General features: G+C 53.7%; 1 protein-coding gene across 1 annotated transcript in view; it reads right to left on the bottom strand.

Annotated features, from left to right (window-relative positions):
* Positions 1-2,961: 2,961 nt before the first annotated feature.
* Positions 2,962-24,632, bottom strand: part of FADS2 (fatty acid desaturase 2) — a 30,637-nt gene continuing 8,966 nt past the window's right edge. Inside the window, exons 3-12 of the mRNA XM_031690761.2 lie at positions 23,356-23,553; positions 23,123-23,224; positions 17,988-18,113; positions 11,677-11,737; positions 11,192-11,268; positions 6,324-6,421; positions 5,988-6,084; positions 5,638-5,717; positions 5,070-5,195; positions 2,962-4,700 (exon numbers count right to left, since the gene is read on the bottom strand). Of these exons, the coding sequence (XP_031546621.2) occupies positions 4,649-4,700; positions 5,070-5,195; positions 5,638-5,717; positions 5,988-6,084; positions 6,324-6,421; positions 11,192-11,268; positions 11,677-11,737; positions 17,988-18,113; positions 23,123-23,224; positions 23,356-23,553 (1,017 nt within the window). The 3' untranslated portion in view covers positions 2,962-4,648. The remainder of the gene's footprint in view (positions 4,701-5,069; positions 5,196-5,637; positions 5,718-5,987; positions 6,085-6,323; positions 6,422-11,191; positions 11,269-11,676; positions 11,738-17,987; positions 18,114-23,122; positions 23,225-23,355; positions 23,554-24,632) is intronic.

Here is a 24,632-nt window from a genome sequence, read left to right as displayed (position 1 = left end):
AGGTGGGGAGGGAGAGCTGGGCTCCTGGACCCCTCCGCTCCCAGTACCCACACACTTCAGCTGCTCCAAGGTGAGTGGAAGCTTCCATTTGAAGAAATGTCAGCAGCTTAAAAAAAAAAATTGAAATGCTGAGCTAGGATTTCTCTGAAGGACCTTCTGGAGTGAGAGCCCAAGCTTCCCCATCAGCTGCAGGATTGTCCCCCACGCTTTGTCAGGGCGCCCATGGTCCTGGACTGGGCTCCCTGCAGGAGGTGGAAGGGGTGCAGATACTGCATTTCTTATCTGATCTTTCCGGGGACCACCCAGCCCCACCCTGACCCACTCCACGCAGCTCCTACCCCCTCTTCTCTGGAATCAGACAGCCAGGGGGAGCGCCCTGCCTCTGCCTGGACTCAAGGCTGTGTGACCTTGGGGAAGTTGTACAACCTCTCTGATTGATAATACGCCTTCCTAGGGTGACTGAAGATAAAAGGGATGCTGTGTGGAAGGCTTTTTGCTTAGGGCCTCCAGCAACAGGCCTCAAACATTTACTTTAAAATGTTATGCATTAGTCCGCCGTCCTGGGGCCACCACCTGCTCTCAACTGGGACGAGCACTTGGCTGCCTCCAAGCCTGTTTCGTCCTTGGAAGGTACTTCCAGCCTTGAAAGCAAACTTAGATCCAGAGCAAGTCCCAGCTTCAGGGCCTCTGCAATGGCTGTTCTCTTTGTGAGTCTCCTTTCCTGCGGCCACCTGCTGACTCCTGGCACCTTGTGTACCCTGGGATGGCAATCCCCCTGGGCAGACAGTCCCCTCATGCCTTTCCTACGGTGGTTCAGATGCCCTATCAGGGAAACATCAACACCCTGGATCCCAGGACGGCCGTCCCCACCCAGCGGGAATGCTGCGCCTGCAGTGCCACTCAGAACCTGAGAACTTGCCGGGCCAGTGACCACGTCTAGGGCTCCAGGTCCACACACAGTCCAGGCTCCTCTGCCAGCCCCTCCTCTGGGCCTGGCACCCCGCACATGCACATGCCACCCACAAAGCTGATACCCTTTTATCAGGGTAGCCACCTCACTATGGGCGAGCCCTTATCCCCTCCACAGGGGCTAACTCCCTGCATATCTCAACCCACTTGACCCGCTCCACCCACTCCAGCCAGTCTGACCTTTGACTTGATAGGGTGGGAGGAGTCCTTGGTCTGGGAAACAGCTCTTCCCTTGTCGGGGGTGAAGGAGATGGCCAGGCAGAGTGCAGGGTGGTGAGGAGCAGGGACCCTGATGCTCGCCAGTGTCCTTTTCCACTGGCCTCAGCCTCCGCTGTGAATGGAGCTTTGGTCCTGTGATCCCTTGGGGCCTTGCATGTTAGGATGTCACAACTTTGGCAGAGGATGGGGATCAAAACTCATGATTCTGCTTTTGGGGCAAGAGCCTCAGCGGGGTATGGGGACAAGAGGGGCAATGGGCAGGGAGCAGGTATGGGTGTCCCCAGCTTCTTGCCCCAAGGGTAAGACCTCAGGACAAGGCAGGGATTTGGAGGAAGAAGATACAGAAGATCCAGGTGCCCATTGACCTGGGTCAAGATTTACCTGGTGCCCTCATGGCCGCAGCAGAGTCTTCCTCACCTCTCTCCCCTCCACCCCCCGCCAGACTCAAGATCCTGGTTGTCACTGGTGACAAACCCTAGACTTACAGATGGCAAAGGTGCAGGGGTGTGCATGCACAGGTGCCTGCGTGTGTGTGTGTCTGTGGCTGTACTGTACCATCCTGGGAGTCAGAGTGCCAGGCCCAGCCCAGGTAGGAGGCAGAACACAGGCACAGGTAAGAGGGAGGGAAGGTATGTTCCACAAGATCTTCCAGGCTCAAAGGCCTCTAATGGGCATCGGGGCAAGGCCAAGGGCTCACAGCATCCTTAGAGCCCTATCGCCCAGTCCCTTCATTGTATAAATGAGACTACAGCCTAAGAGGGCTGGGGAGGGCATAGGACTCACCCAAGGCCACTCAGTGAGCCAGGGGTTGTCTCTACCTCCTGGTTCGGGGCTTCTGGAACCCTGGGTCCTACTCCAGAGTCCCTGTGCCCCTGGGGGGCATCAAACACACCCTACCCAGATCAGCTGGCTGTCCTTGCTGACTATCCTGAGGTCACAGGCAGAGAAAGAGAGGGGACAAGGGCCTACCTACTCTGGTGCCCTCTCCAGCCCTGCTGGAAGATGCAAAACCAGGTGGGGGGGCCCCTGAGGTGCTGGCCCCCCTGAACCTCCTGGCCCTTCCCTGGCACGCCCAGCTTGACCTGCCAGCTGAGCCAGTCCAGAGGTGGGTGGTCAGAGAGCACTGTAGGGGCCACCAAGAGGCTAAGTGGCACATTCCTTTGGCCTCTCCCCAGGCTTGGGTGTCAGACAGCCCTAGGACCCGCCTCCATACCATGGCCTACACCCGTAATACTAGGCTGGGATGGCACAGGCCCAGTTGTGGGCACCAAATGTGCCACTGCATGGGCACAGGGGCCAGAAGACAGACTGGTCTCTAAAGCTTTCCTCAGCCCCTTCTGGGGCTCTCTGTCCCTAGCACTCGGTGCACTAACCAGGGGAGTCCAGCAGAGGCCAGTCGACCTGAGCCCACATGTGCCTACAGCTGGTCCCAGAATGAAGATGAGAGGGATGGAGAACGAGGATGTCCACAAGGTGGCGTGTACCAGCCCCTTGCCCTCCAGAGACCTTCCAGAAAGCCCCACGTGGCTCCAGTGGCGGTGGGTTTTCGGGAGCTGTGGAGAGTCCCCAGGAAGAGAAAGCAGGGCCATTTATTTGGGTCACTTGCCTAAAATTCTTGGCCTGGAGTGCACTTCAAGGAAGAATAAAGGAAATTCTCTTCTGAGCAGGAGGGTAGGGGAGGGGGAAACAGTGGCGCCCTCCCTGGTGCCCAGGCCCCTTCCTCCATCAACACCCAGCCTGGCATCAGGCTGGCGCTAATCAAGGAACTGAGACTAAAATTAACTTCTTTTATTTCCAAAAATGTAGGTAGGGGAAGCAACATGATAAAAATTAAGATCAGTTCCCTATGGATCCATTCCGCCTCTGGGGAGGGACAGTGGCCCTTTGGGCCAGCCAGTTCTCAGCCGGAGGGCCTCAGGCGCGTCCATGTTGCAACAGCAACTCGAAGGTCTGTCACAGGAGGGTTGGTCCCTCCTAGCTGGCTGGAGCTGGGGGAACAGACACCCAACCCTGAAAGTCCCCACTCCGAACTGGTTCCTGTCCTGTCCCACCCCCGAGACTACATACTGGTTAGTGGGTTAATTTCCAAATGCAGCAGCGCTGGGTCTTCCCAGTGGCGCCAGGCTCCGCACCCTCCCCTCTCACTTTCCTGTCCCCTCAGCTGCCTGGCCTCCAGCCCTGACCCCTCCTTGTCCCACTTGGTCCTCATTAGGTCCCCTCCCAAGCTCCTGGATCCTCAGGGTCACCTTCTCTACGACTCCTTCCCTCTGTGCCCCATGGCCCTCCTGACAGTCAGGGCCACCATGGCCCCGGTGAGTGAGCCCAGCTCAGCCCACTGCAGGGCCTGGGGAGGCTTTGAGGGGCAGGTAGACAAAGGCAGATTGTCACAAGGCCCAGTCCCACCACCCCCATCAGAATGTATCTGTAGCAAAAGCTTAGAAAAACCAGGAAAAGACACAAGAACGTGGAAGACCATGAAAGAGCACGTCCACGCTGGCAGCCCCAACCCGAGGAGGGGCTGTGATGAGCACCCCCCGCTCCAGCGCCCTCTTGCGGCCTATAGGGCCCAAATGACCAGGTTCTGGCTGGCACTGCCTGGCAGGTAGCGGAACATTTGTGGGGAAAGGTCTCATTGCTTTGGAATCTTAGGCCTCCCAACCAGGACACACATCTGAACAGGGATAGGGAACAGGGCTGAGCCTACAACCTGGCTGCTGCTTCTCCTGAGCCCATCTGTGGCCCTGCTCCCTGGGACCCAAGGTCACAGGCTCTGGAGATGGGATGGAACTGTCCTGGAGTCCTGGGTCAGAGGGCTCCAGTGGGCCCAGGAGGACATTTCCCTGGTCCCTGAAGCCTAAGCTGGCTGTGCTGCAGGCAAAGGGAGCCTGGAGTCAGGGCCAGGGCCCCAACATCTGAAGAAAAAGTGGGGCCTGCAGGGATGCCCCGAGTACTGATCTCGGCAGTGGGAAGAAGCCCTCAGGCGCAAAGTGCGCCGCCCCATGTAAGGGCAAGCGGTGGGCAGCTGGCAGAGGGCAGAGCCGGGCCTGCAGGGCCAGGGAGCCATCCTACTGGCTAGGACCCAGCCCCTTGGACTGCAAGAGCATCTGAGGAAGAAAAGAGGGTGGGGTGAAGCCTGGAGGCCAGGCCGCAAGAGGGGGTCACAGGCAGCACTGGTGCATCTCTGGTCTGGCAGATGTTTAGGGGCCAAGGGCGAAGGCCGGGTTGGAGCCACCTGGCTCTCCGCTCCTGGCTGGGGAGAGCCGGGCTGACAGCACAGGCCCCATGAGAAGGGTGAAGGCAGTGAAACCAGACAGCAAAACAGGAAAGACCAAAATCAGAGTCTGCAAGCCAGCATATCCCACAGCTTCACCATACCCCTCAGAATAAAATCCCACACTTCCCTTTGACCATCACCCCCACAAGCTCCCCCTTCCCCATGGGTGCCCTGAGGGCTGCAGCTTCATTTGTGGAGATAGGCGTCCAGCCACAGCTGCCCAGACTTCTTCAGCGACCTGGGAAGAAAGAGGGGGAGGGACAGTCAGGGACCAGGACACAAGAGGCCAAGGCCTAGGGATCCCTGGGAAATGGGGGGTTGGGAGTGTGGGTGCCTCCTGTCAGCTCTCAACCTGCAAGGGTGCTAGCTCAGGGCTCCCCGGGGGACCCCGTGTGGAAGGACCATGGGAAGGTCCTCATCCAACCCAGAGAGAGGTCAGGCAACTGACAGTGAGGGCGGACCCTGGTGGGGACACCAATGCCAGAGGTGGCTGGACCTCTCTTGTCGCCATGGTCTCCAGCAGGGATGGTCCCAGAAACGTGCGTCTCAGTCCCCTCCCTGTGCTCCAGGGACCTCAAGGGGCCCTGGCACCCAAGGGCCCCCTTACCTGATGATGTCCTGCAGGGCCTGCAGCAGCGGCTTCTCCTGGTACTCGATGCCATGTTTGGTGCACAAGGACCTCACCAGCGGGGCGACCTTGTGCAAGTTGTGCCGGGGCATGGTGGGGAAGAGGCTGGGGAGAGCGTGGGGGTCCCTGGTGTAAGGAAGTGCCTACCTCCTCCCCTGGCCTACACAGAGGCCAGCCAGGCCCGGGAGCCCTGTCCATCCCCCTCTCCCCATGTGCCCACTGGTTGGGGGTAGGCACATGGGACTAGCATGTAGAAGGCGGAGGGCTGGGCTCCCTGTCAATAAAGGGACTGATCACCCCGACCTGCTAGGTTCACACAATCAAGGGAGATGCCAGGCCACACGTGAGGGGGTGGTCAGTACTGTGACCACATGGCACAAGGCACGCGAGCCCCTCTCCCGGCCTCAGCAGGGCTGGCCGCAGAAACATGTTCAAGGGCCAGTGGGAGACCTCACAGGGGAAGAGAGGCAGCCCCCGTCTGCCCACCTCTGCCCAGGTGGGTCTGGGGCCCTCTGCCCCCCACAACACCCCCCACGCCTGCACTCACTGGTGCTCGATCTGGAAGTTGAGGTGCCCGCTGAACCAGTCGTTGAAGAAGGACTGCTCCACGTTGCAGGTGGCCAACAGCTGTGGTAGGGGAGGGGGGTGGGTGGGCAGGAGCAAAAGCACGAAGGGCCCGTCTCCTTCCCACAAGACCCAGCCTTACCCGGGTCTCACTGCCCTGCCCAGATTCCCCACTAGTCGCTCCCAAAGGTTCCTGCCACCCTTTCTTGCCCAGCCCTGTGCCTCCCAGCACGATGCTGGGTCCACCGGGCAGCCAAGTTTCTGAAGGCCAAGGACATGGATCTCGTTCCAGGCTCTGCAGGGCCCCGTGGCCAGCTCTCTGGCCACCCTCACCTGGCTGCTGAACCAGTCACGATAGGCCTCGTTGTCAATATCCATGGCGATGTGGCTCATCTGCGTGACCCATACAAACCAGTGGCTCTCCAAGAACCTGGAAGTGAGCACGGCTGGCTCAGTCTTCATGGGGCCCAGGCACCTTGTGGGAACAGAGCCTCCCTCCGAACCCGAAGCAGCCCAGGGCAGGTGTGGGGGGTGAGTGCAGCCCCTGATGAGGCGCTGGGGCAGGAACTGGGGACTTCTGAGCCTTTCCTCGCAGGCCCTCACATCAAAGCCCCCATCAACGCCAGCGCTTGAGGGACCAACAATTATTAACCAGCAAAGCTCAGGCACCTGATGAAGCTGAGGAAAAGGATGGCTCCCAGGAAACCATAGAAAGGGATGTAACTGATGAAGAAACGGGCATAGTAGCTGACGGCCAAGGCCAAGTCCTGTGGAGAGAAACACGGTTAGATGTGGGAGTGCCCCACTCTCCCTGGCATGGCATCCTGACCACAGATGTGTACACAGGGCCTCACACTCATCGCTAGGCAAAGGTGGCCAAGAAACCCCAGTGGGCCTTTAGGGAGCTGGGCACCAGGCCCACTGAGGCCGCGACACCTGCCAGCGCAGTGTGCGCAACACTCCAACACTCTCTACGTCTAGGGAAATGCTGAGTGTTTCAGCAGACCAAAGGATGCTGTATGCTCTGTGTTTTAGGGAAACAAAAAGGGATGGGGCCCAGCAGATGCGAGCCAAGGGGCAGCCACGGGGAAGGGCCGGGGGTCAGCAGCCCTTTCGTGGTCCCAGAGATTCTAAAGGTGGATTTACCATCTGCACAAAGCCGCTGACATCTGCATGCTCGCAACCGCACAGCAGCATCTAGACCTCCTCCTGGCCACTCACGCCAGAATGATAAAGGCCGGGGACGCCAGACGTCGCCTACCTCTAGGGCCTCCCAGCAACCTCTGACACTACTGGCCTTCTTCCCAGACCTGATTCTCCTCTTGTCCCCTCTTCTACTCTGCCCTCCCTTCCTGGGCAAGCACGTCCCCTGGCTGCCTCTGCTGCTCTGCCCTCCATCATAGCCTTGTTGGCAAGCACCCAACCTCCTAACTGCCCCTCAAGGCCATGTGCTTCTGCTGAACACAGCAGTAGCCTCCCACTGGTCTCTACAGTGACCATCTTAGCTCCAAGCAGACTATCTTCCCCTGCAAAGCCCTCCCACCCCACCCAGAATAGCTCACGGGGACTGGGAACCACTTTCTCCTTAGCCACACTGCCCCAGCCTGTTCCCACCTCAGGGCCTTTGCACTGACTGTTTCCTCTCCCTGACCACTTCTCCTCCCCACAGACTCGGCTGGGTAGTGATCAGAGCACAGGCTCCAAGTCAGGCTGCCAGGGTTAATTACAGCTTCACCCCGACTCTGTGTAGTTGTCAGTAATCTGAGCTGTGTCTGCTCCTCCGTCCGCACAGTGGGGAAAGAACATTCCCCTGAGGTTCTACGTGGCTTGAAGTTGTTACAACGGTAAGCACAGCCCGCAAGTATGAGCTCTAACAACTCCAGTCTGGTCCCTGAACTACCGTGCCACCAGAGATCTTCCTGACATGCAAACTGGATCACATTATTGCCACCCTCAAAGCCATCACTGGCCTTCTTCTCCACTGAGGGACAAAGGATAAAAATCAGCCCCTGGGTAGGACCTACAGGACCTTTACGTGCCTGCCCATGACATGGCCTCATCTGCAACCAGCCAGTCTTCAAAACTCTGTGCTGCCTGGCCGGGCCAGGCTGCGGCGCCTGGGCTGTATCCGCTTGGAGGCTCTTTCTCCCCTTATCTGCTCGGCAAACTCAACTTTCAAACGAGCTCTGTCCAGTTAGGCTCCACAAAAATTCAGTGAATGCCTTCTCTGTGTCAGGGGCTGAGTTAGGTGCTGGGGGCAAAATGAAGCCCCTCAGAAGCCCCTCATCTAGAAGGACAGACTTATACAGAGATCCCTCCAATGTCATACAGAAGGGGACACATTATTAAGGGGTGATGGGAGCATGGCGTGAGCTCCCAGCACAATCCTGGCTTAGGAAAGGTCTCCATCAGGAGGTGGTGCTTGAGGTGGGCCAGGATACACCAGAGGTGAGCCAAGTGAAAAACAGTAGGATGGATGTTTGCAGAATGGCGACAATACAAATGAAAGCCCAGAGAGGCGATTGGGCAGGGGCTGTGTTTAATACATTTTATATGCTCCATATACTCCAGCCCAAGAAGGTAGGGCCTTGGCCACCTGCCCTCGGTGAGAGGTTGAGGTCATGTCCGTCTGGGGAGACTGATCTCTGCCTCGGTTGCAGTGAAGACCCATGGAGAGAACATGGTCCCATTTGGATCATAAAATCAATCGCAGCCAAGTGGAAGTGAGGAGATTATGTCCTGTCAGTAGCTCGGGGATGAAACGATGATGGACGCCCAAACCAGGACCCACAGCATTGATGAGGGGGTAACAGATTCCAGAACTATTTAGGAAGCAGGGGCAGCTCCATCTGGCGACTGCTTGGTCATGAGGAATCTAGGCTGGTCCCTGGTGTCAGTGTCTTGTGCTGAGGAAAAGGGGTCAGGGGAGCTGGTGGGGAGGGGAACCTGAAGGGCCGGTAGTGGGTGGAGGGCAAGACCTTGGGGCCGAGGTGATCTTTAAGGGGGTGGAGGAAGCAAGTATTTTAAGTTCTGCTCCTACTTTTCATCACATTCATTTAAATTCCTTTTTTGTGTGCATGTAGTGCAGTAGTAGGTACATATGTAATTTTAAGAATATATTTTTTTTTGTTGTTGATGGAGGTACTGGATGGGATTGAACCCAGGACCTTGTGCGTGCCAAGTATATGCTCTACCACTGAGCTGTACCTCCTCCTGGTTCATGTGTATTAACAGGAGTTATGCTTACTTGTTTTTGTGCAGAGTGATTATGTGACCCCAGGACCACTGGCTTCAGGGGGTACGAGATGAAGGAGGTACAGGGAAACAGATGGAGGAGAACCAGCAGAGGTGGGACTTGGAAGCTGACAGGGAGAATTTCAAAAAGGAGCAGTTAGTGGTGTCAGATACAGCAGGCCTCCAGGAAGCTGATGGTTGGCATGTGGGTCTGGACAATGCTCAGTTGGTGGGGGGCTGTCCTGCACACAGTGGGATGTTTAGCTGCCTCCCTGGCTAGATGTCCACTAGACGCCAGTAGCTCTCCATCCCTGCCCTGAGCTGTGACCATCAAAAATGTCTCCAGATATTGCAAAGTGGCCCAAAAGAATCGCCCCTGTTGAGGAACACCGCCCCATGTCACAGCTGCACGTGGCCCTGAAGCTCACTGCTACCGTAAATCAGAAAACCACAACACAGGGATGCCTCTGCCCCATGCCAGCCCGAGGGGAGTGCTGGGTCTGGTGCCAGGCCTGGTTGCAATCAGCCAATGTTTTGCAGAAGGAGCCCAAGCTTGAACCTTATTCCCTGGCACGAGAGCCCTGTCCTGAGGGCCCTGATCAAATTTCCCTGGCTCTGCTGTCCGCCCCGTTCGGATACATAGTTTTTTGAAGGATTAAAAATTCATGTCAGGAGTCACCTGCCAGAAAAACAGATGAATGTGCCCCCAAGAGCAGCACCATGATCCTTTTCAGCTGTGACCCCTTCTAGGGCCCAGGTGATCCCTGGTGGAAATACCACAGGGGTAGGAAATTAGGGTTCAAATTCCCACCACTTAACTGATCCAGAAACTCCTTCCCTCCGGCCCATATCTACCAAAACAGGGTTGGTTAAACAATATAACGTAGGCAACAGTGGTTAAACGATGTAACTGTTCCTGGAACACAGTACTAATTAAAAAGTATACCTTACAGGTTTTACTGGCACAGGGCTTGGCAGAGAGTTCAGAGTCACACCTCCTCTCCAAACACCCCTCCTGCACCTGAGCCCCAGGCTTGGCCCTCTTAACATAATTAGTCGGCACCTTTGCCCATAAAGCCAAGGAAAGAATGTAAAACAAAGTACTTGGAAGCCCTTAAACTGTTTTACAAACATGAGGTCCTGTTATTACAGAGCAGAGGCTGGGGTGTGGGAGAAGCGCCAAGGCTGCGGCACTGGGAGGCCCTTGTCAGCTCGGGCAAATCTGCAACTCTCCAAGTCTCAATATCCTCATTTATGAAACTGGGTTTAAAAAAAAAAAAAAGACCAGCTAAGTGACTATCCACTTGGTCCCAAGGGCAGGGGTCCTGTTCCTGTCCCAGTGAACCCCGCTCTGACAAAAGCAGGCTCTGCTCAGGGTGACTGTCCCACCTAGGGTGTCCACTGTGGGCGCACTGTCCTCTCTGCAGAATCAGGCCTGCACACCTACATAAAGCCTGTGCCCCTTGCTGCAGGGCCGTCTCCAGGGGCCCTTGCTCTCTCTAGGGGTAGAATCCAGGGATTCCGCCAAGCCTGGTGTTATGCGCTGGACCATGTCCCCTAAATACGTGTACGTTGAAGTCTTAGTCCCCAGGACCTCACAGCATGACCTTACTCAGGTCAGTGCCCATGTAATTGGTTAAATGAGCTCATTAGGACAGGCCCTGATCCACCACGACTAGTGTCCTTATACAAAGGGGGAAGTCTGGACAAAGACACAGAAATGCAGAGGGAAGATGATGGACAGGGGAAACGCAGAGAATACGATGGAGTGTCCACCCACAAGCCAAGGAGAGAGGCCTGGGCCGGACCCCTCCTCATAGCTGTCAGAATGACCAACTCTGCAGACACCTCTGTCCCGGCCTCTAGCCTCCACAACTGAGCCAATACAATTCTGTTGTTTAACAGACGTGCCCCTCACTTAGTGGCCCTTCCTTCTGCAGCCTTAGTAAACTAACACGCCTGTCGTCTCACCCAGTGCCTGGCTCCTCTCCATGTGCCACCCAGAATCTGTTCAGCAGGTCTTGGAGGCAGAAGCAGAGCCTTAGATGGGTGGCCTCTGCACTCAGCTCTCATCATATCGCCTTCAGGAATTTCTGAGGGGGCCTTGCCAAGGCAGTGGCCTTCTCAGTGGATGCCCTGTGTTAGGGTTGGGGTGCTATGGCCTTGCTGGGTCCTGGTAGCCTCAGAGCAAGTCCCTTCCTGAGACTGAAAGCAGCCATCCCAGAAGGAGACACCTGGGGCCCCGCAGGCCCCACCCGCCCCAGTCACCCTCCTCCCCCCACTCCTGGGCCCCCTGGACTCACCACCCAGTTTTTGTGAACAATCATGGACATGATGATCTGGTACTGGAAGTATATGGGGATGAGCAGGGGCGGCCCAACTGCAGGAGAGAGAACAGAGGTGCTTAGAGTGGCCTGTCCCACTGTCAGGGTTAGGTGACAGGGAGGAGCCAGGGGCAGAACACTGAACATGGCACCAGCTCTGCAATTCATGGGCAGAGGCAGCTGGGCCTCGGGGCCCGGGACGGGGCTGGGAGCAGACAGCACCCACTGGCACCCTGCCCAGGATCAGGGAGTGTGGGACCCTGGGCAGGTGCCTGCGCCTCTGGGTCCCTTCTGTATCACAGGCCAGGAGGGGTTTGCCCAGGATGGCTGCTGAGGTGCCTTCTCCTCTGACAGGTTTGGTGTTACTTTCTGGGTCTGGAAGGGCGTCAGGTGGGAGGGGAGAGAGATGCCACAATGGGCTGAGAAGGGGGTCCGAGGTGTGGTTATGGGGGTCCAGCACTCACTCAGGTAGAAGTACTCGTGCTGGTGGTTGTAAGGCAGGTATTTCAGCTTCTTCTGGCCGTACTGAGGAGAGAGCAGAGACCATGAGCACCCAGCATCCCTCAGCCCCAGGCTCCCATGCCCTCCTCCACATGCTCTGCAGCCACGGTTCCTTCCTCCTGCTCTGGGACCTGTCTGTCTGCACCCTGAGCCCCCAAGGCTGGGCCCCTCTGGGCTCCCAGCTGCCCCGGGACTTCCTCTGCCTTCGCTGCTCCTGCCCAACCTGAGCTAGGTCCCCTGCAGGCCTCAACTCACACACTCTGTGAGCTGAGGCTCAAGGTCAAGTCGCCGCCCAAGCCTGGCCCCACAAGAAGTGGCCTGACTGGGATCCGAACCCAAGAAAGCTGACTCAGAGCCCATGGAACAGGCACAAAATAAAAAGTTTGCTAAGCGAATGCACAATTCAACAACTCCTACAGCAGGCACTGGTACCCGGAGGGAGCTCCTTGGCCAGTCTTCACCCCTTTGGGAGAGAGAAAAGCTCCTGGATCCCCCTGAGGAGATCCCTGGGGCCCGCCGTGGCTGGGAGAGCTCAGGTAAGAGCCTGGGAAATTGTAAACAGTCACCGGGCAGAAAGCACCAACCTCTGCGGAGCCTCCCACAATTTCCAGGCTGAGGTTTTTCGCTTGGAGGATGCCAGCAGGCCAGGAGGTCACCATGTCCCACCCAGGAGACCCAGCTGCCCAGACGTTTGCGTAAGGAGAGCTGGCTAGGGCATGAGCAGCCTCACTGTACAGAGCAGCGCTGGCCGCACTGAGCCTGAAGCAGAGGGGAGCTGTGGCCTCACAGGATTCCTGCAGCCCTTCCACTCCAGGGACCAGCCCACCCTGCTTCTCAGAGACCGAGACCCAAAGATGCCGCTCACAGGGGGGCGCCTGCTCTGGCCTGCGATGGTGGGGGCTGTGCAGGGTGGCCTTGGGCTCTGCCTCTCCCCAGCACTTAGACCCTGCACAGGTCACTTAATCCGCCCGAGCCCTGTCTGGCATCCAAATCACTGGTCGTTAAGGGAAGCCAATGGGCATAAATGCCACAGGCTGACCCCTGGGACACGCACCTCATCTGCCCCTCCTCGGTTCCAACAGTCAGTGGCACCCTCACCCAGTGATGTCCACGCCTGCTTATTGCAGCTGGGAGACCAAAGCAAGCTGCAGATGGAGAAACCCTGCACGTCCTCTATGCTGATGCCCCTTTCTCCAGGTGAGAACACAGAGTGGGAGCCCATTGTCAAAACCATAGGGAGGGCCCAGAGACTCCCAAACAGAGGGGCCCTGGCAGGAAGCAAAGCCAAGCCTGTCCCCAGGACATGCAGCTTGGCACCAACGACCGTGGCCACAGCACACCGGCCGAGGCACCACCAGAATCGATTCCCTTGTTCCATGTAGCCTCCTGCGCCTTGGCAGGGGTCTCACTTGTTCCCAGAAAGTTATGTCCTTTGCATGAAGACTGTCATCAAGGCCAGGACTGAGGTTGGCCTTGGAGCAGTCCCAGCCAGGTGGCTTCAGACACAGTCTCAGATGAATTTCCAGAGGAGGGAAAGACTAGGGGCACCCCCTGAGTGGCCAGTCTGGTGGTCTGGGATTCCAGGGAGCATGTGGTCTACAGAACAGGCTCCTGGGTTCTGCTCTAACCTCCTCCCAGACAGGAAACAGGCCTACCCTGTGTCTGCGGGCTTCCCGGGCTCCAGACAGGAGCCCTCCCCACCACATCTCTGTCGCAGGTCATCCCAGGGGACAGCCTCAGGCCCAGAGGACACTCTCTACTCCAGGAGTGAGCACTTAGGGTGGCCCAGGCAGGCCAGCAGAGGCCAGAGGGTCCCCAAAGAATGATTCAGGGATGGGTGCACGTGGACAGTTCGTTTGAAGCCGCATTTGCCCAGCAAACACCTTGTTTGCACTGATTTATGGTGCCCATTAGGGGTTGACGGCAATTCTGGGGCTGACGCTCCCCCAGCTGCCCCTGCCCGGTCAGCACTGCAGCTCCATGTGTGTCCCTTCAAGGCCTCAGACTATCCCTCGGGAGCTGACCGGTCCCGGCCCTCGGGCAGCGGCAGGCCTCTCTGTCAGCCCGGGGGTTCCCAGCCTTCGAGAGGCGGGGGCTCCAGGCTTGGAGTTACTTCAGCAAATTGCTTCGCTCCCCACTCCCCGCTCCACAAGCTTTGGGTTCCCTGTTTGTCAAGTGCAAGTACGATGGGTCCTTCGCAGGGTGGTGGAGAGTCCAGACGATGGCAAGGCTATGAAAGCACTTCAGAATTGTGAAGGGAAGGCCAGTCACGGTTACTCGTGTGCCGGTGGCTGGTGACACGATATGTCACGCAGCATCTGTTCCCATCTCAATGACCTCAGCTAGCGCAAGGCTGCCTGTCCATCAAGATACAGCTGCCCCGGGGCGCTGGCTTTCCTCTGAAAACCAGGAAGCACAGCTGTGGTCGGGGGATGCCAGACCAGGCATGGAGTGGCCTTCTGGCTCTTGATTTTCACACGCTCAGCTCTTTGCAATGCTCTGTTGTAGGTCAGGGCGCAGGGAGGGGCAGGGAGGGATATTTTAGAATGTACCAAGCTAGCAGGATGGGCTCCTGGCTTCTTAATTCATCAGGAAGCTGGGAGGAACAACACACACTCTCCCCTTATGTCCAGCAGATGGTGGCTTCCGGCAGGACCTGGGTGGTGACGCTGCCTTTTCTAGCTGTAACCTTGAGCAAATTATTCCACCTCTCCCAGCCTCAGCTATTTCATCTATAAAATGGGTTTGATGATAGCTCCTTCCTCAAGCAGGATTAAGTGATGTCCCACGTGAGGTACTCAACACAACCTGAGCCCAGGGACTCACTCAGCAGGAGTCAGCCTTCCTCCCCACCGGGGGCCACAGGGCCTGGAGGACCCACATGTGCCTCTGCCCTCCAGTAGGGTCCTCGTCACACATCGGGCTCGCTTTGACATGCCCTCAAGCTGAGGCTGAAGGGGACACAGGTCAGAAGCAGAGGGAGGGGAAGCACTTCCAGCCCTGGTGGCCTGGTGTCTGGAGACCCACAACCCTGGGCTTGGGCTGGCTGACCCTCCTGGGCTCCGCCTCTCCATAGACCACAAGGCCAAGCTTGGATTATGGGCTGAGGGGCAGCCAGGGGCATGTGCAGGGGGCTTTTCAGCTTTGAAACAAAATGTCTGAGGAATGACAAGGGCCTTCATTGCCTGTTCAGGGCTGGGGGAAGGGAGCTGTTGTAAAGCCCAGACCCTGCCTCAGGGAACCTACATCACACACACACACACTCACACACACACTCACACACACACACACACACTCACACACACTCACACACAGAGAAATGAGGAACATGGCCAGGCAGGCATGCGAGGAATGGCAGGACTCCAGCCCAAGGGTCCTGAGAGGAGGGCCATGGGTGCCCCAAAGGAGTACTGGCCACTTGGCCTGTTCTCAAAAATCTGCCTAAAGCAGGAAGCCTGGAGGCTCAGCTCAGACAGTCAATGGGACAGGAGAAGCCTCCCAGTTGGGTGGAAAAACAAGATCTCAGGCGGGGGGTGGAAACACTCACGGCTTCTGAGAGCCCATTAACAGAGCTACAGGGATAATGGCCTCACTGGTCCCCAACATGATATGACAAAAGGGGGGTGGGGCGCAAAACAAGATTGCCCTTGACACCACCACTATTTAACTCTGTTCTGGAAATTCCAATAACGTCATAAAGACCAAAGTAGAAGTAAGAGTGTAGAGCTACTGCAATTTAGAAAAGGTCTAAATTTTCATTATATTTTTAAGGATATGATCTACCCAGGGAATTCAGAAGAATCAACTGAAAAAACAATTGGAAACACAGAGATTTAAGTGGACACTAGCTGGACATAACTAGGCAAATATCAAGTTTTCCTGAAAACTGGAGAAACCGCTATCATGATGACAAAGAAACAAATTATCTAGAATTCAACTGAAAGAGACACCCATGAGACACACAAAGAAAAGGATAAAGCCTTTCCCAGAGATTAATGGAGAAAGATGCCATATTCCTGGATGGAAAGCTGAATCTACAGACATAAATCGTTTCTGGGAGGGGTAAGTCAGCCCATGAGAAGCTTACAGTGAGCTAGCGGGGGCCACGGATAGATCGGCATGACGCCCGCGTTACCCAGGCAGCGTTCCTCACGGGGACACTCAGCCCAGACTAGGCGCCGGGGTTCAGGGAAGAACAGCCGCCCATGCGGAAGAGGCGATGTGACCCAGGAGGGGGTTCCAGGGAAACTGGCTGACTTCTGAGAAAAGTGAGGCTAGGACAACTTAGTCAAACCCCATTCGGCAATAGTGAAACATTCAAAAGTGAAACCAGAAACATTGAAACGATGTGTGAAGGAAGAACTTTCTAAGCATAAAAGAAAGGTCTCTTTCAGACAGCATGGTCTGGTGGACACTGGGGTGTGGCCCCACGAGGAACCGAGAAATGGCTGGCCTTTCCCCCACCAGTGTGGGAGAGAGGGGATTTCACGGAGCACTGTGGCCCTGGCTGTGGTCTTTCAAATGCCACTGGCTACTACTGGATGACCGGATCCCCAAAACTTCCCACTGCACCCTCTGCCCAGAAGCCGGCATTCAAGAAGGGGATGTTGGAAGAGACTGCACTGGCTACCACGCAGAAAGGAAAGGCACCTTCTCGCCAGCAGAGCTGGTGAGACTAGATTTTGTTGTTAGAGACACAGAGAACATTTGTCAGGCCAGTCAACAGATCTACAACATGAAGGCTCACCCAGAAAGGGAAGCCTCTGTCTTCTTATCAGGTGGACCCAAGTTAATCAGCTCTACTACCTAGCCACCTCAAATCAAAGCCAGCAAACTATCTCCTAGAAAGAAAATGCAAGCACAGATTTTGGCAGAGAATACAACCCCTGCCCAGCTGGAGGCTCCATGCTTCCGAAGTGGCTAATTCCCTCAGAATTGACCATGTCACAGAAAACCCATGTTTCTGTTCAGATATTCTGTCGGGTGGATGTGAAACGGGAGAGGGGTTGCTAATTGAAGGAACAGACTCTCTCCTCCCCGTGTTCCAAGCCTTGGATGCCAACACCGCTGGGAATATGGCCGATTCAAGACACTGCTCCTTACCGAGGGCAAAGGTGCCTCTCCTGACAAATGCTGAGACTCCCTACAAGGTCACACTTAAGATCTACATAAAAGCAGCAAGGATCTTCTAAACTTTGGTTTACATCATCAATGTATTTCTGAAAAGTAAAAAAAATATATAGTTTTTTTTTTTACATAGAGGCTCTACTTTTTAAAGAACGTTAAACGAGGACACTATTTAAATTCTTTAAGAGCACTGGGGGTGACTTTATTAAAAGAATTAGCAACACCAAATTTTCCTGTCTTACAAAATAGCGTGGGTTATGTTTCGGTATAGAAAATACAACAGAGCACTGGACAGCACCAGGTAGAGGCCGATGCACTTGGACTCCCGGAAAGAAGTCCACATTTGGTGAGGCCACAAGTTGCAAAAAAAAATGCCTATGTTTAAGTTTTTATTGTTAAAAAAGATATGTGCATGTTTATACACACACAGGAAACATGTAGGATTTATAGTATGTTGTCAACAGGGGTCACCCTTGGGGGTGTGACACCAGAGGCAGAAGGAAGATGGCAGAGATCATAGGAGATTCATGTCTTAGTTTTGTCTATTTCTGTATTATTTAAGTGCTTGTAACAGGTATGTTCTATATTTTTAATAAAAATAAACTAATACAAAAACAGGACAGTGTGACAGAGTGGAAGGAATGGCCTAGCTGTCAGATCTGGGGACTCATCCGAGTCGTCACCATGTGACCCTAAACCCGTGCCCTCCTCCCGCTGAGCCTCACTTTGCCTCTATGGTGAAACAGGTGGGACCAGACCCTGTCAAGGTCTCTCCCAGCCTCTGGGACTCTGACTCTCCAAGTAAGATTTTCTTGAGCTAGTGTTTGGGGACCAAGCTTGAGCCCTGGAATTGTGCCTTCCCGCTAAACTGGAAAGAACAGACAGGAGATGCTCTTCATCAGCCCACGGGAGGCAGGGAGGCACCTAACACTCTGATAAGGCGTGACATCTATTATTTACACAGGAGGCCATTCCACAGAAATTCCAGTTTGAATAATTCAGGGCATCCAGGAAAGGTTTCCATGTAAACATTAGGCAAAGATGTGTCTGTCTGACGACTCTCCTCCCTACCAGAAGCCTTTGCTGATCCCTGCTCAGGCCAAACAATTCCCATGTCCACGCCCTCCCTCCGTCCACTTCATTGTACCTCAACGGGCTGCCGTTCTCCCAGGACAAACAAATGCAACATGTTCACATCTGGATCCTTCTGGAAGATGTTGGGCTTGGCATGATGCTGGAAGTGGCGATGGTTCCACCAGTTGGCAGAGGCACCCTGTTGGGAGAGGAATGGGGGTGAGCAGTGCAGTCCTTGAGGGGACCACTTCCTAGCACCTTCAACATTCAGGGCCGACTCTCCGTGACACACGCCTCGGGCCCTGAATGCTGGAGGTGCTAGGAAGTGTTGCTACCATTACTGAGTCCAGAGTTGACTAGCCCCTGGACCAGGACTTCTGAACGGAGCCAGGTCACTCCATCCCCCCAGGCCTGTTCCTTCAATCATAAGATGGTGTTGACGATGGACAGCATGGTGAGGGCTTTAGCAGCTGTTGGGGAGTCTCAGCTCTCTGTCAACCCCAGACTGAGCCTCCACACCATTTATCCTCTGTTCATCTCCTGTGTGCACGTGTTGTACAAGGAAGAACATTTCTCTCTGTTTCAGGAACATTGAGAAATGGTGCCTACCGTACGACCCAGCATTCCACTCCTAGGCGTGTGCCCAAGAGAAATGAAAACACGGCCACACAAAAACTTGTGTGCACACGTTCCCAAGAGCATTATTCAAAATAACCAAACAGTGGAAACAACCCAAATGTCCATCAACTGATGGATGGATAAATACAACATGACAGACCCATACAATGGAAAACTTTGGCCTGGCCATAAGAAAGTACGAGGTGCTACAACATGAGAACCTGGAAATCAATGCAAAGTGAATGAAGCCAGCCCAAAGGACCAGGTGTTCTATGGTTCCATTTATACAAAGTGTCCAAAATAGGGAAATCCATGGAGACAGAAGGATGAGTGGCTGCCTAGTGCTTAGGTTGGGATGAGGGGGTTGGGAGGTGATGGCCAAGAGGTGTCGGTTTCTTTTTGGGGTGATGAAGATGTTCCAAACTTGATTGTGATGGTGGTTGCACAAATACACCACAAGCCGTTGCTTTGTATACTTTAAACGGGCAAATCGCATAGTATGTGAATTATACCAAGAAAGCTTTTTTCAAAAAAACAAAAAGGAGGGGGAGTGGGTATAGCTCAGTGGTAGAGCACATGCTTAGCATGCTCAAGTCCTGGGTTCAATCCCCAGTCCCTCCATTAAGATAATAAAAACAAAATAAAAAATAGGAAAATAAAAAAAAAACACACACACACCAAAGAAGACCACAAATGGTCCTTGCTCCCAAAGGGCCCACTGAGAGGCAAGGGACAGCCCAACAGCTAGGCACGCCACTGCTCTCAGGGCTGACAGGTGAGTCACATCACACACAGAAGGCCACAGGGAGGGCTCCATAAGCAGTCACTAACAGAGACAGGCAAGAGCTTCCTGGTTCTAACAGGTAAATGCAAAATGATGCTTCTCGGAGACAAGAACCATTACATGAGTATGTCTTTCAAGGCCATGAATTTCTGTCTCACTCGTTCCAGCTCTGGAAACATTTTAAGGGCAAGTCTCTCCGCAAAGTCACGCAGTGATGCAGACAAGACTCTCCTGACTCTCCGGCATGAGGACTTCACTGGGGCACTGCTGCTGGATCAATCAACACTTTGGCCAAGTGTCGGGAGAGGTACAAAAAGGCCTAACTGCAAAAACAAACACTGTACTTGGAAGATGTTTTGGCACAAACCCAGTCTCTATTCACTCAGTGCCACAGGCGGGAACAGCTCTGAGAGGCTGCGGCCTTCGCGGTGACCTCAGGCCCCAGGAAGCAGGAGGGCTCGAAACCCAGCAGAACAAAAGAACGTCGGCCAATGGGAGCTGAGAGGATTGAGAAATCAGATGGCACATTTACCTCTCCAGCCAAGAGGCTGCATTCCTGGCAAGAGTGCAATGGAGTCTCTGGCACAGAGAAATTAAGGGGCAAGGCAGTTATGAGTAAGGAGGTTTAGACTACACCAACCAAGAGAAGTGTGGGAATGAACAAACAGAGGAAGGACAGGCTGTGAGCCCCTTGGGGATGAGAGCCGGCGAGGAGGGGCCGTCCCTGAACTTGGCATCGGGTGTAATGATGAAACATCTTTGGATGGCACTGTTCTCTGCTGCAGTTCTCTTCCACTGCTCTTCACTCGGCAAACCCTACATATCCTCCATGAACCCTGCCTCCTGGGCACTGGGAAGTCCTGTCTACCCTGGAATGACCCAGCGCTGTGCTCTCGGAATGTGGTGCTGATGCTGCCCTGCCTGCCCTGGGGATGAAGTGGGCAAGAAGGCAAGCCCTTGTCTAGTGAGGGATAGTAGGGTATTACCTTACCCTGTGATGAGGCATCACCCCTGATATGGGGGCATCACCCCCAATATGGGGGCACCACACCTGATAATATGGGGCATCACAATAGTGTGGGCATTGCTCCACACTGGGATGGGGGCATCACACCACAGTGAGATGCACCAGCGGAGCTGGAGAAGTTTCAGGAGGCCACTTAGGTGAACTGTCCTTGGGCTGCAGGATGGGCAGGGGGGAGCTGGGCACAGCGAAGGTGTCTTTTCTGACAGCAGGAAGAGCCTAGGTGAAAGCCTTGGGGAAAGGGGAGTGTAGACTGTTCCAGAAGCCAAAAGAAGGCCCTCTTGGGCCAGCAGTGCTGGGCAGAGCCATAGCAGAGCCAAAAGCAAACTCATCAACAATATTTTCAAAATCTACCCTTTGGCTCACCTTGTTTTCCACTGAGACAACTGCCAAGTTTCATTTCTCTCAACCAAGGGTCAGTCTTAAATAATTTTTAATGAATTTAAACTGAAGTAAAATAATAATAAATTGCTTTTTATAAATGATACACTTAAACTTCATGTTGGGGCTTTTAGTTTTTAAATAGTTTTCAACTACTTTAATGCTCTGGGAAAAAAATCATCCATTAAAAAAAAAACATATACAAACATATATATAAGGTAAAAGTTTTCTTTTTGCTTCATATTCCAATACGGTTCAACACAGCCCTGATCTTCATTTTAACTGCTGGTATTTTGTTCATTGTGGATTTCTTTTTTTACATTAATTTTGCCTTTTTAAAAAAAATATTTGCATTAGAAAGTTATTTATGTCCATTACTGACTCTTTCTGGTGTCCCCTTAAAATTTGAGGCCCTGCGAAGTGCCTCACTTGCCTCACCCTAGTCCTGGCCCAGGACAAAGCTGCAAAAAGGCTGTGGGTTCCAAAGATTCCATCTCCATGTGCAGGGTCTAGATGGCACGTGCAATGCCTAACAAGTTAGAGTTTAAAGCAGAGGTTCGACCTCTCAGAACTGTCTCTGTAGAAGATCACCCTTCAGTAGGATTGTCCGCCAGAAGTGACGCGGGCTGAAGGAAAAGAGGAGGTCGGGAGTGGGGCGCTCACATGTGGACTCCTACGGCAGGGCAGGCCGGCAGTAAGAAGCGGGTCCCAGCCCTTCAGGGCTCCCGGCACCCTGTTCGCTGCCCTCACAGCTGTACTAGAGCACCCCTAGGAGCCCCTCGCAGCCAGCTCCTTCCTGCCCCAGCAAAGGGACCCGAGAACGGCTGCACCTACAAGACTTGTCTGCAGCTGTGTGGCCACGGGATGCCAGCAGGACTTCAGGAAAGCTGTGACCCTTCTGGCTCTGGGGCACCCTGGCTGAACTGCTCCGCCACGCACTACGAAGGACACAGCCAGCAGGCGGCTGGCAAGCCCTGGGCAGAGCCCATGTCCCTGACTTCCTCTCATCTCCCTGTCACCCAGAGCTCCGATTTCACAAGCCAACATTCAACAGGGGGGCCAGTCCTCTGTCCTTGTCATCTTTTGTCTGACACAAGAGCTCTGTTCCAGGGCCCCTCGAGGACTGAGAGCCATCACGCAGGAGAGGCCCTCCCGGCTCCTGCCCAGAATCTGCAAACAGGACACAGTTCATCTTTGTTAAATGTGTGGGGATAAAGCAGGTCGGGACTGAAATGTTACTTTCCAATTCTGAAGAGGGTTTTCTCCGACAGAAAAGAATATAAAATGAAACAAAGCGTTCTACTATGTGCATCTTCTCCCTTCACCCCTGAAATTCTGGAAAGAAACCAGGTTCTCAGGCAGCTCCAGGCTCAGGGCCAGGCAAACTGCTCCCTGTGGAAATGGTTACTAGTTCAATGGTGGTTCACCCCCAACCTGATCCAGAGCCAGCAACCCAAAGGCTAGAGGCATCCTAGGTCACAGGGGGATAAGCTTAACCCAGACATGCAGCTCTTCCCAAGCCAGGGTGGAGAGAAATGGAAGTCTCCAGGACAACGCCTTTCTTAGGAAGCAGCTGGATGCTGTTGGGGTAGGCCTGGGGTGGAGGGTAATACACTTCAAAAAGAGAGTTGGCAAGAACTTATGTCCAAAACCAAGGGGAAAAAGTCCATCAGATCAGCCCACGGTCACTGGCAAGTCCAGCTAGTCTTTTTTTTTTCTTTTTTACAAACTTGCCAACCTATTAACACTTTTGCAGGTCTGCCTCCTTATCTTCTGAGTTTTAAACAGCTCTTGTCTTTTGGCTGAGTTGATCATTACATTGTTTGATGTCCCTTATCTAAAGACTTATATGATGGCAATATTTCCTCTCCAGCCCCATGTACTTCCAAAGTGAATTTGAGATGGCTTCTGATAAAGGATTCATATATAACAGAACGGTTATAATAAAGATAAAAGCGTCAGTGACATAGACTGGGAGGGGAGGATATGGATAACGGGAAGATGTAGATTAGGGACAGTGCTCTTCCACATTTTGCTTTGCGTTTCCTGGCACCCAAGGAGGGAAAAAATAGAAAAGAAGAGGAACACAATGTATTAAACAGCAAACACTACCCTGTGAAGGAAAGTATACCAATTCATCAAGAGAGACGGCTTCTGTACTGGCCTCAAACTGAAAGGAGATTATTAGTAAGTCCTTGCTTAGGTAAGAAACAAATATCATCAACGGAGAAGCGTGTGCCTGTTTTTATAATTAGTACACTGGTTCTGTGTGTCTAATGTGACAAGGCTTGGAAGGTCAGAGAAGCGGGGGATTGGTAGGTCCTGGTTTCAGAGTAAAGTGAGATAGTGCTGCATCAAACGCTAACTGACAGGATAGACGCCCAGGGTGGCTGACAGTTACCTTTAAGTGGCCAATGGTGAACTTGTGGACGATGTGGTTCCACGTGGACTTCTTGTAAACAGAGAGGTGGCCAAAATCGTGTTGCAGCCATCCAGCTTGGGCCTGGGGAGAGAGGGCCACGGATGCTTTCACAGCATCAGCACCCAGACACCAGGCCTCTGGGAGTTGGGGGAGTCGGGGGTGGGGGGAGGAGGCAGGGGCTTCAAGTGACAGGTGATGGTGTCACACCTCACCTGAGAGGCAGTAAGAATAAAGGCCGCAATGATGGTTGGAATCCAGCCATTGCCAAAGTAGAAGACGGTGAACCACGCAATGGTCTCCATGACGAAGATGTGGGCCAGGAGGAGGAGGAAGAACAGGTGGTTGGCCTTGAACAGGTTCATCTGCTCAGCGGTCTTCCTCAGGGCCCGAAAGTCCTCAGTGATCTGTGACTGTGAAGCAAGAACACAGGGAAGGACTCAGCCACCCAGCCACTTGGGAGAGGACCAAGCCCAAGTCCCGCAGGAGCCTGGCCGCCATGCATGACCACAACAGCGGCCGCTACCATATGTCTGCTGGGGCCTGGCACAGCTCTGGGACTGTTCATTTGTCCACAGCCAGTTAAGATGCAGAGAAAGGATTTAACTCAAATTATAAAAGCTTGCATTTTGCACACCCATAGTCACAGCAGCATTATTTGTAGGAGGCAAAAGGTGAAAACAACCCGAATATCCATTGATGGATGAATGCCTAAACAAACTGTGGTCTATACATGCAATGGAATACTATTCAGCCTTAAAAAGGAAGCAAACTCTAGGAGGGGAGTGTATAGCTCAGTGGTAGTGTGCTTAACATGCACGAGGTCCTGGGTTCAATTCCCAGGACCTCCATTATAAATAAATAAATGAAAACCCAGTTACCTCCCCCCTAAAAAAACCTGAAATAAAAAATATTTTTTTAAAAAAGGAAGAAAATTCTAAAAAAAAAAAGAGAAAATTCTGACACATGCTATTAATGAACAAGCCCTGAAGACATTAAGCTAAGTGAAATTAAGCCAGACACAAAAAGACAAACACTTATGAGTCCCCTTATATGAGGTAACTAGACTAGACAAATTCACCAACGAAAAGTAGAATAGTGTTTACCAGGGGCTGGGGAGTTAGTCTTCAATGGGGACAGAATCTCAGTTTGGAGTGGTAAAAAAGTTCTGGAGGTGGATAGTGGTGATGGTCGCAAAACAATGCGAATGTACTCAATGCCACTGAAAACTGTGCACTTAAAAATGGTTAAAACGATAAAATTTACATTATGTCTGTTTTACCACATTTTTTTCAAAGGGGTCTATTTCCCACTATCTGACACACATTCCTTGCTCTGGACACCACAGGCAGGGGGCACTGAGCGGGTACTGGGCATGTGGTGCCAGGTGTCAGAGGCAGAGTCGAGGGTGGCTCTGGGGAACTAAGGGCATCACTTGGAGAAAGAAAGAACCTGGGAGGCAGGGCAGGGCAGGAGGGGGAAGAAAGTGGAG

The sequence above is a fragment of the Vicugna pacos genome, chromosome 10, assembly GCF_048564905.1.
Source record: "Vicugna pacos chromosome 10, VicPac4, whole genome shotgun sequence".
NCBI classification, from domain to species: Eukaryota; Metazoa; Chordata; class Mammalia; order Artiodactyla; family Camelidae; genus Vicugna; species Vicugna pacos.
Note: the sequence above shows the minus strand (reverse complement) of the source record. Positions and strands in the feature narration are given on the sequence as shown.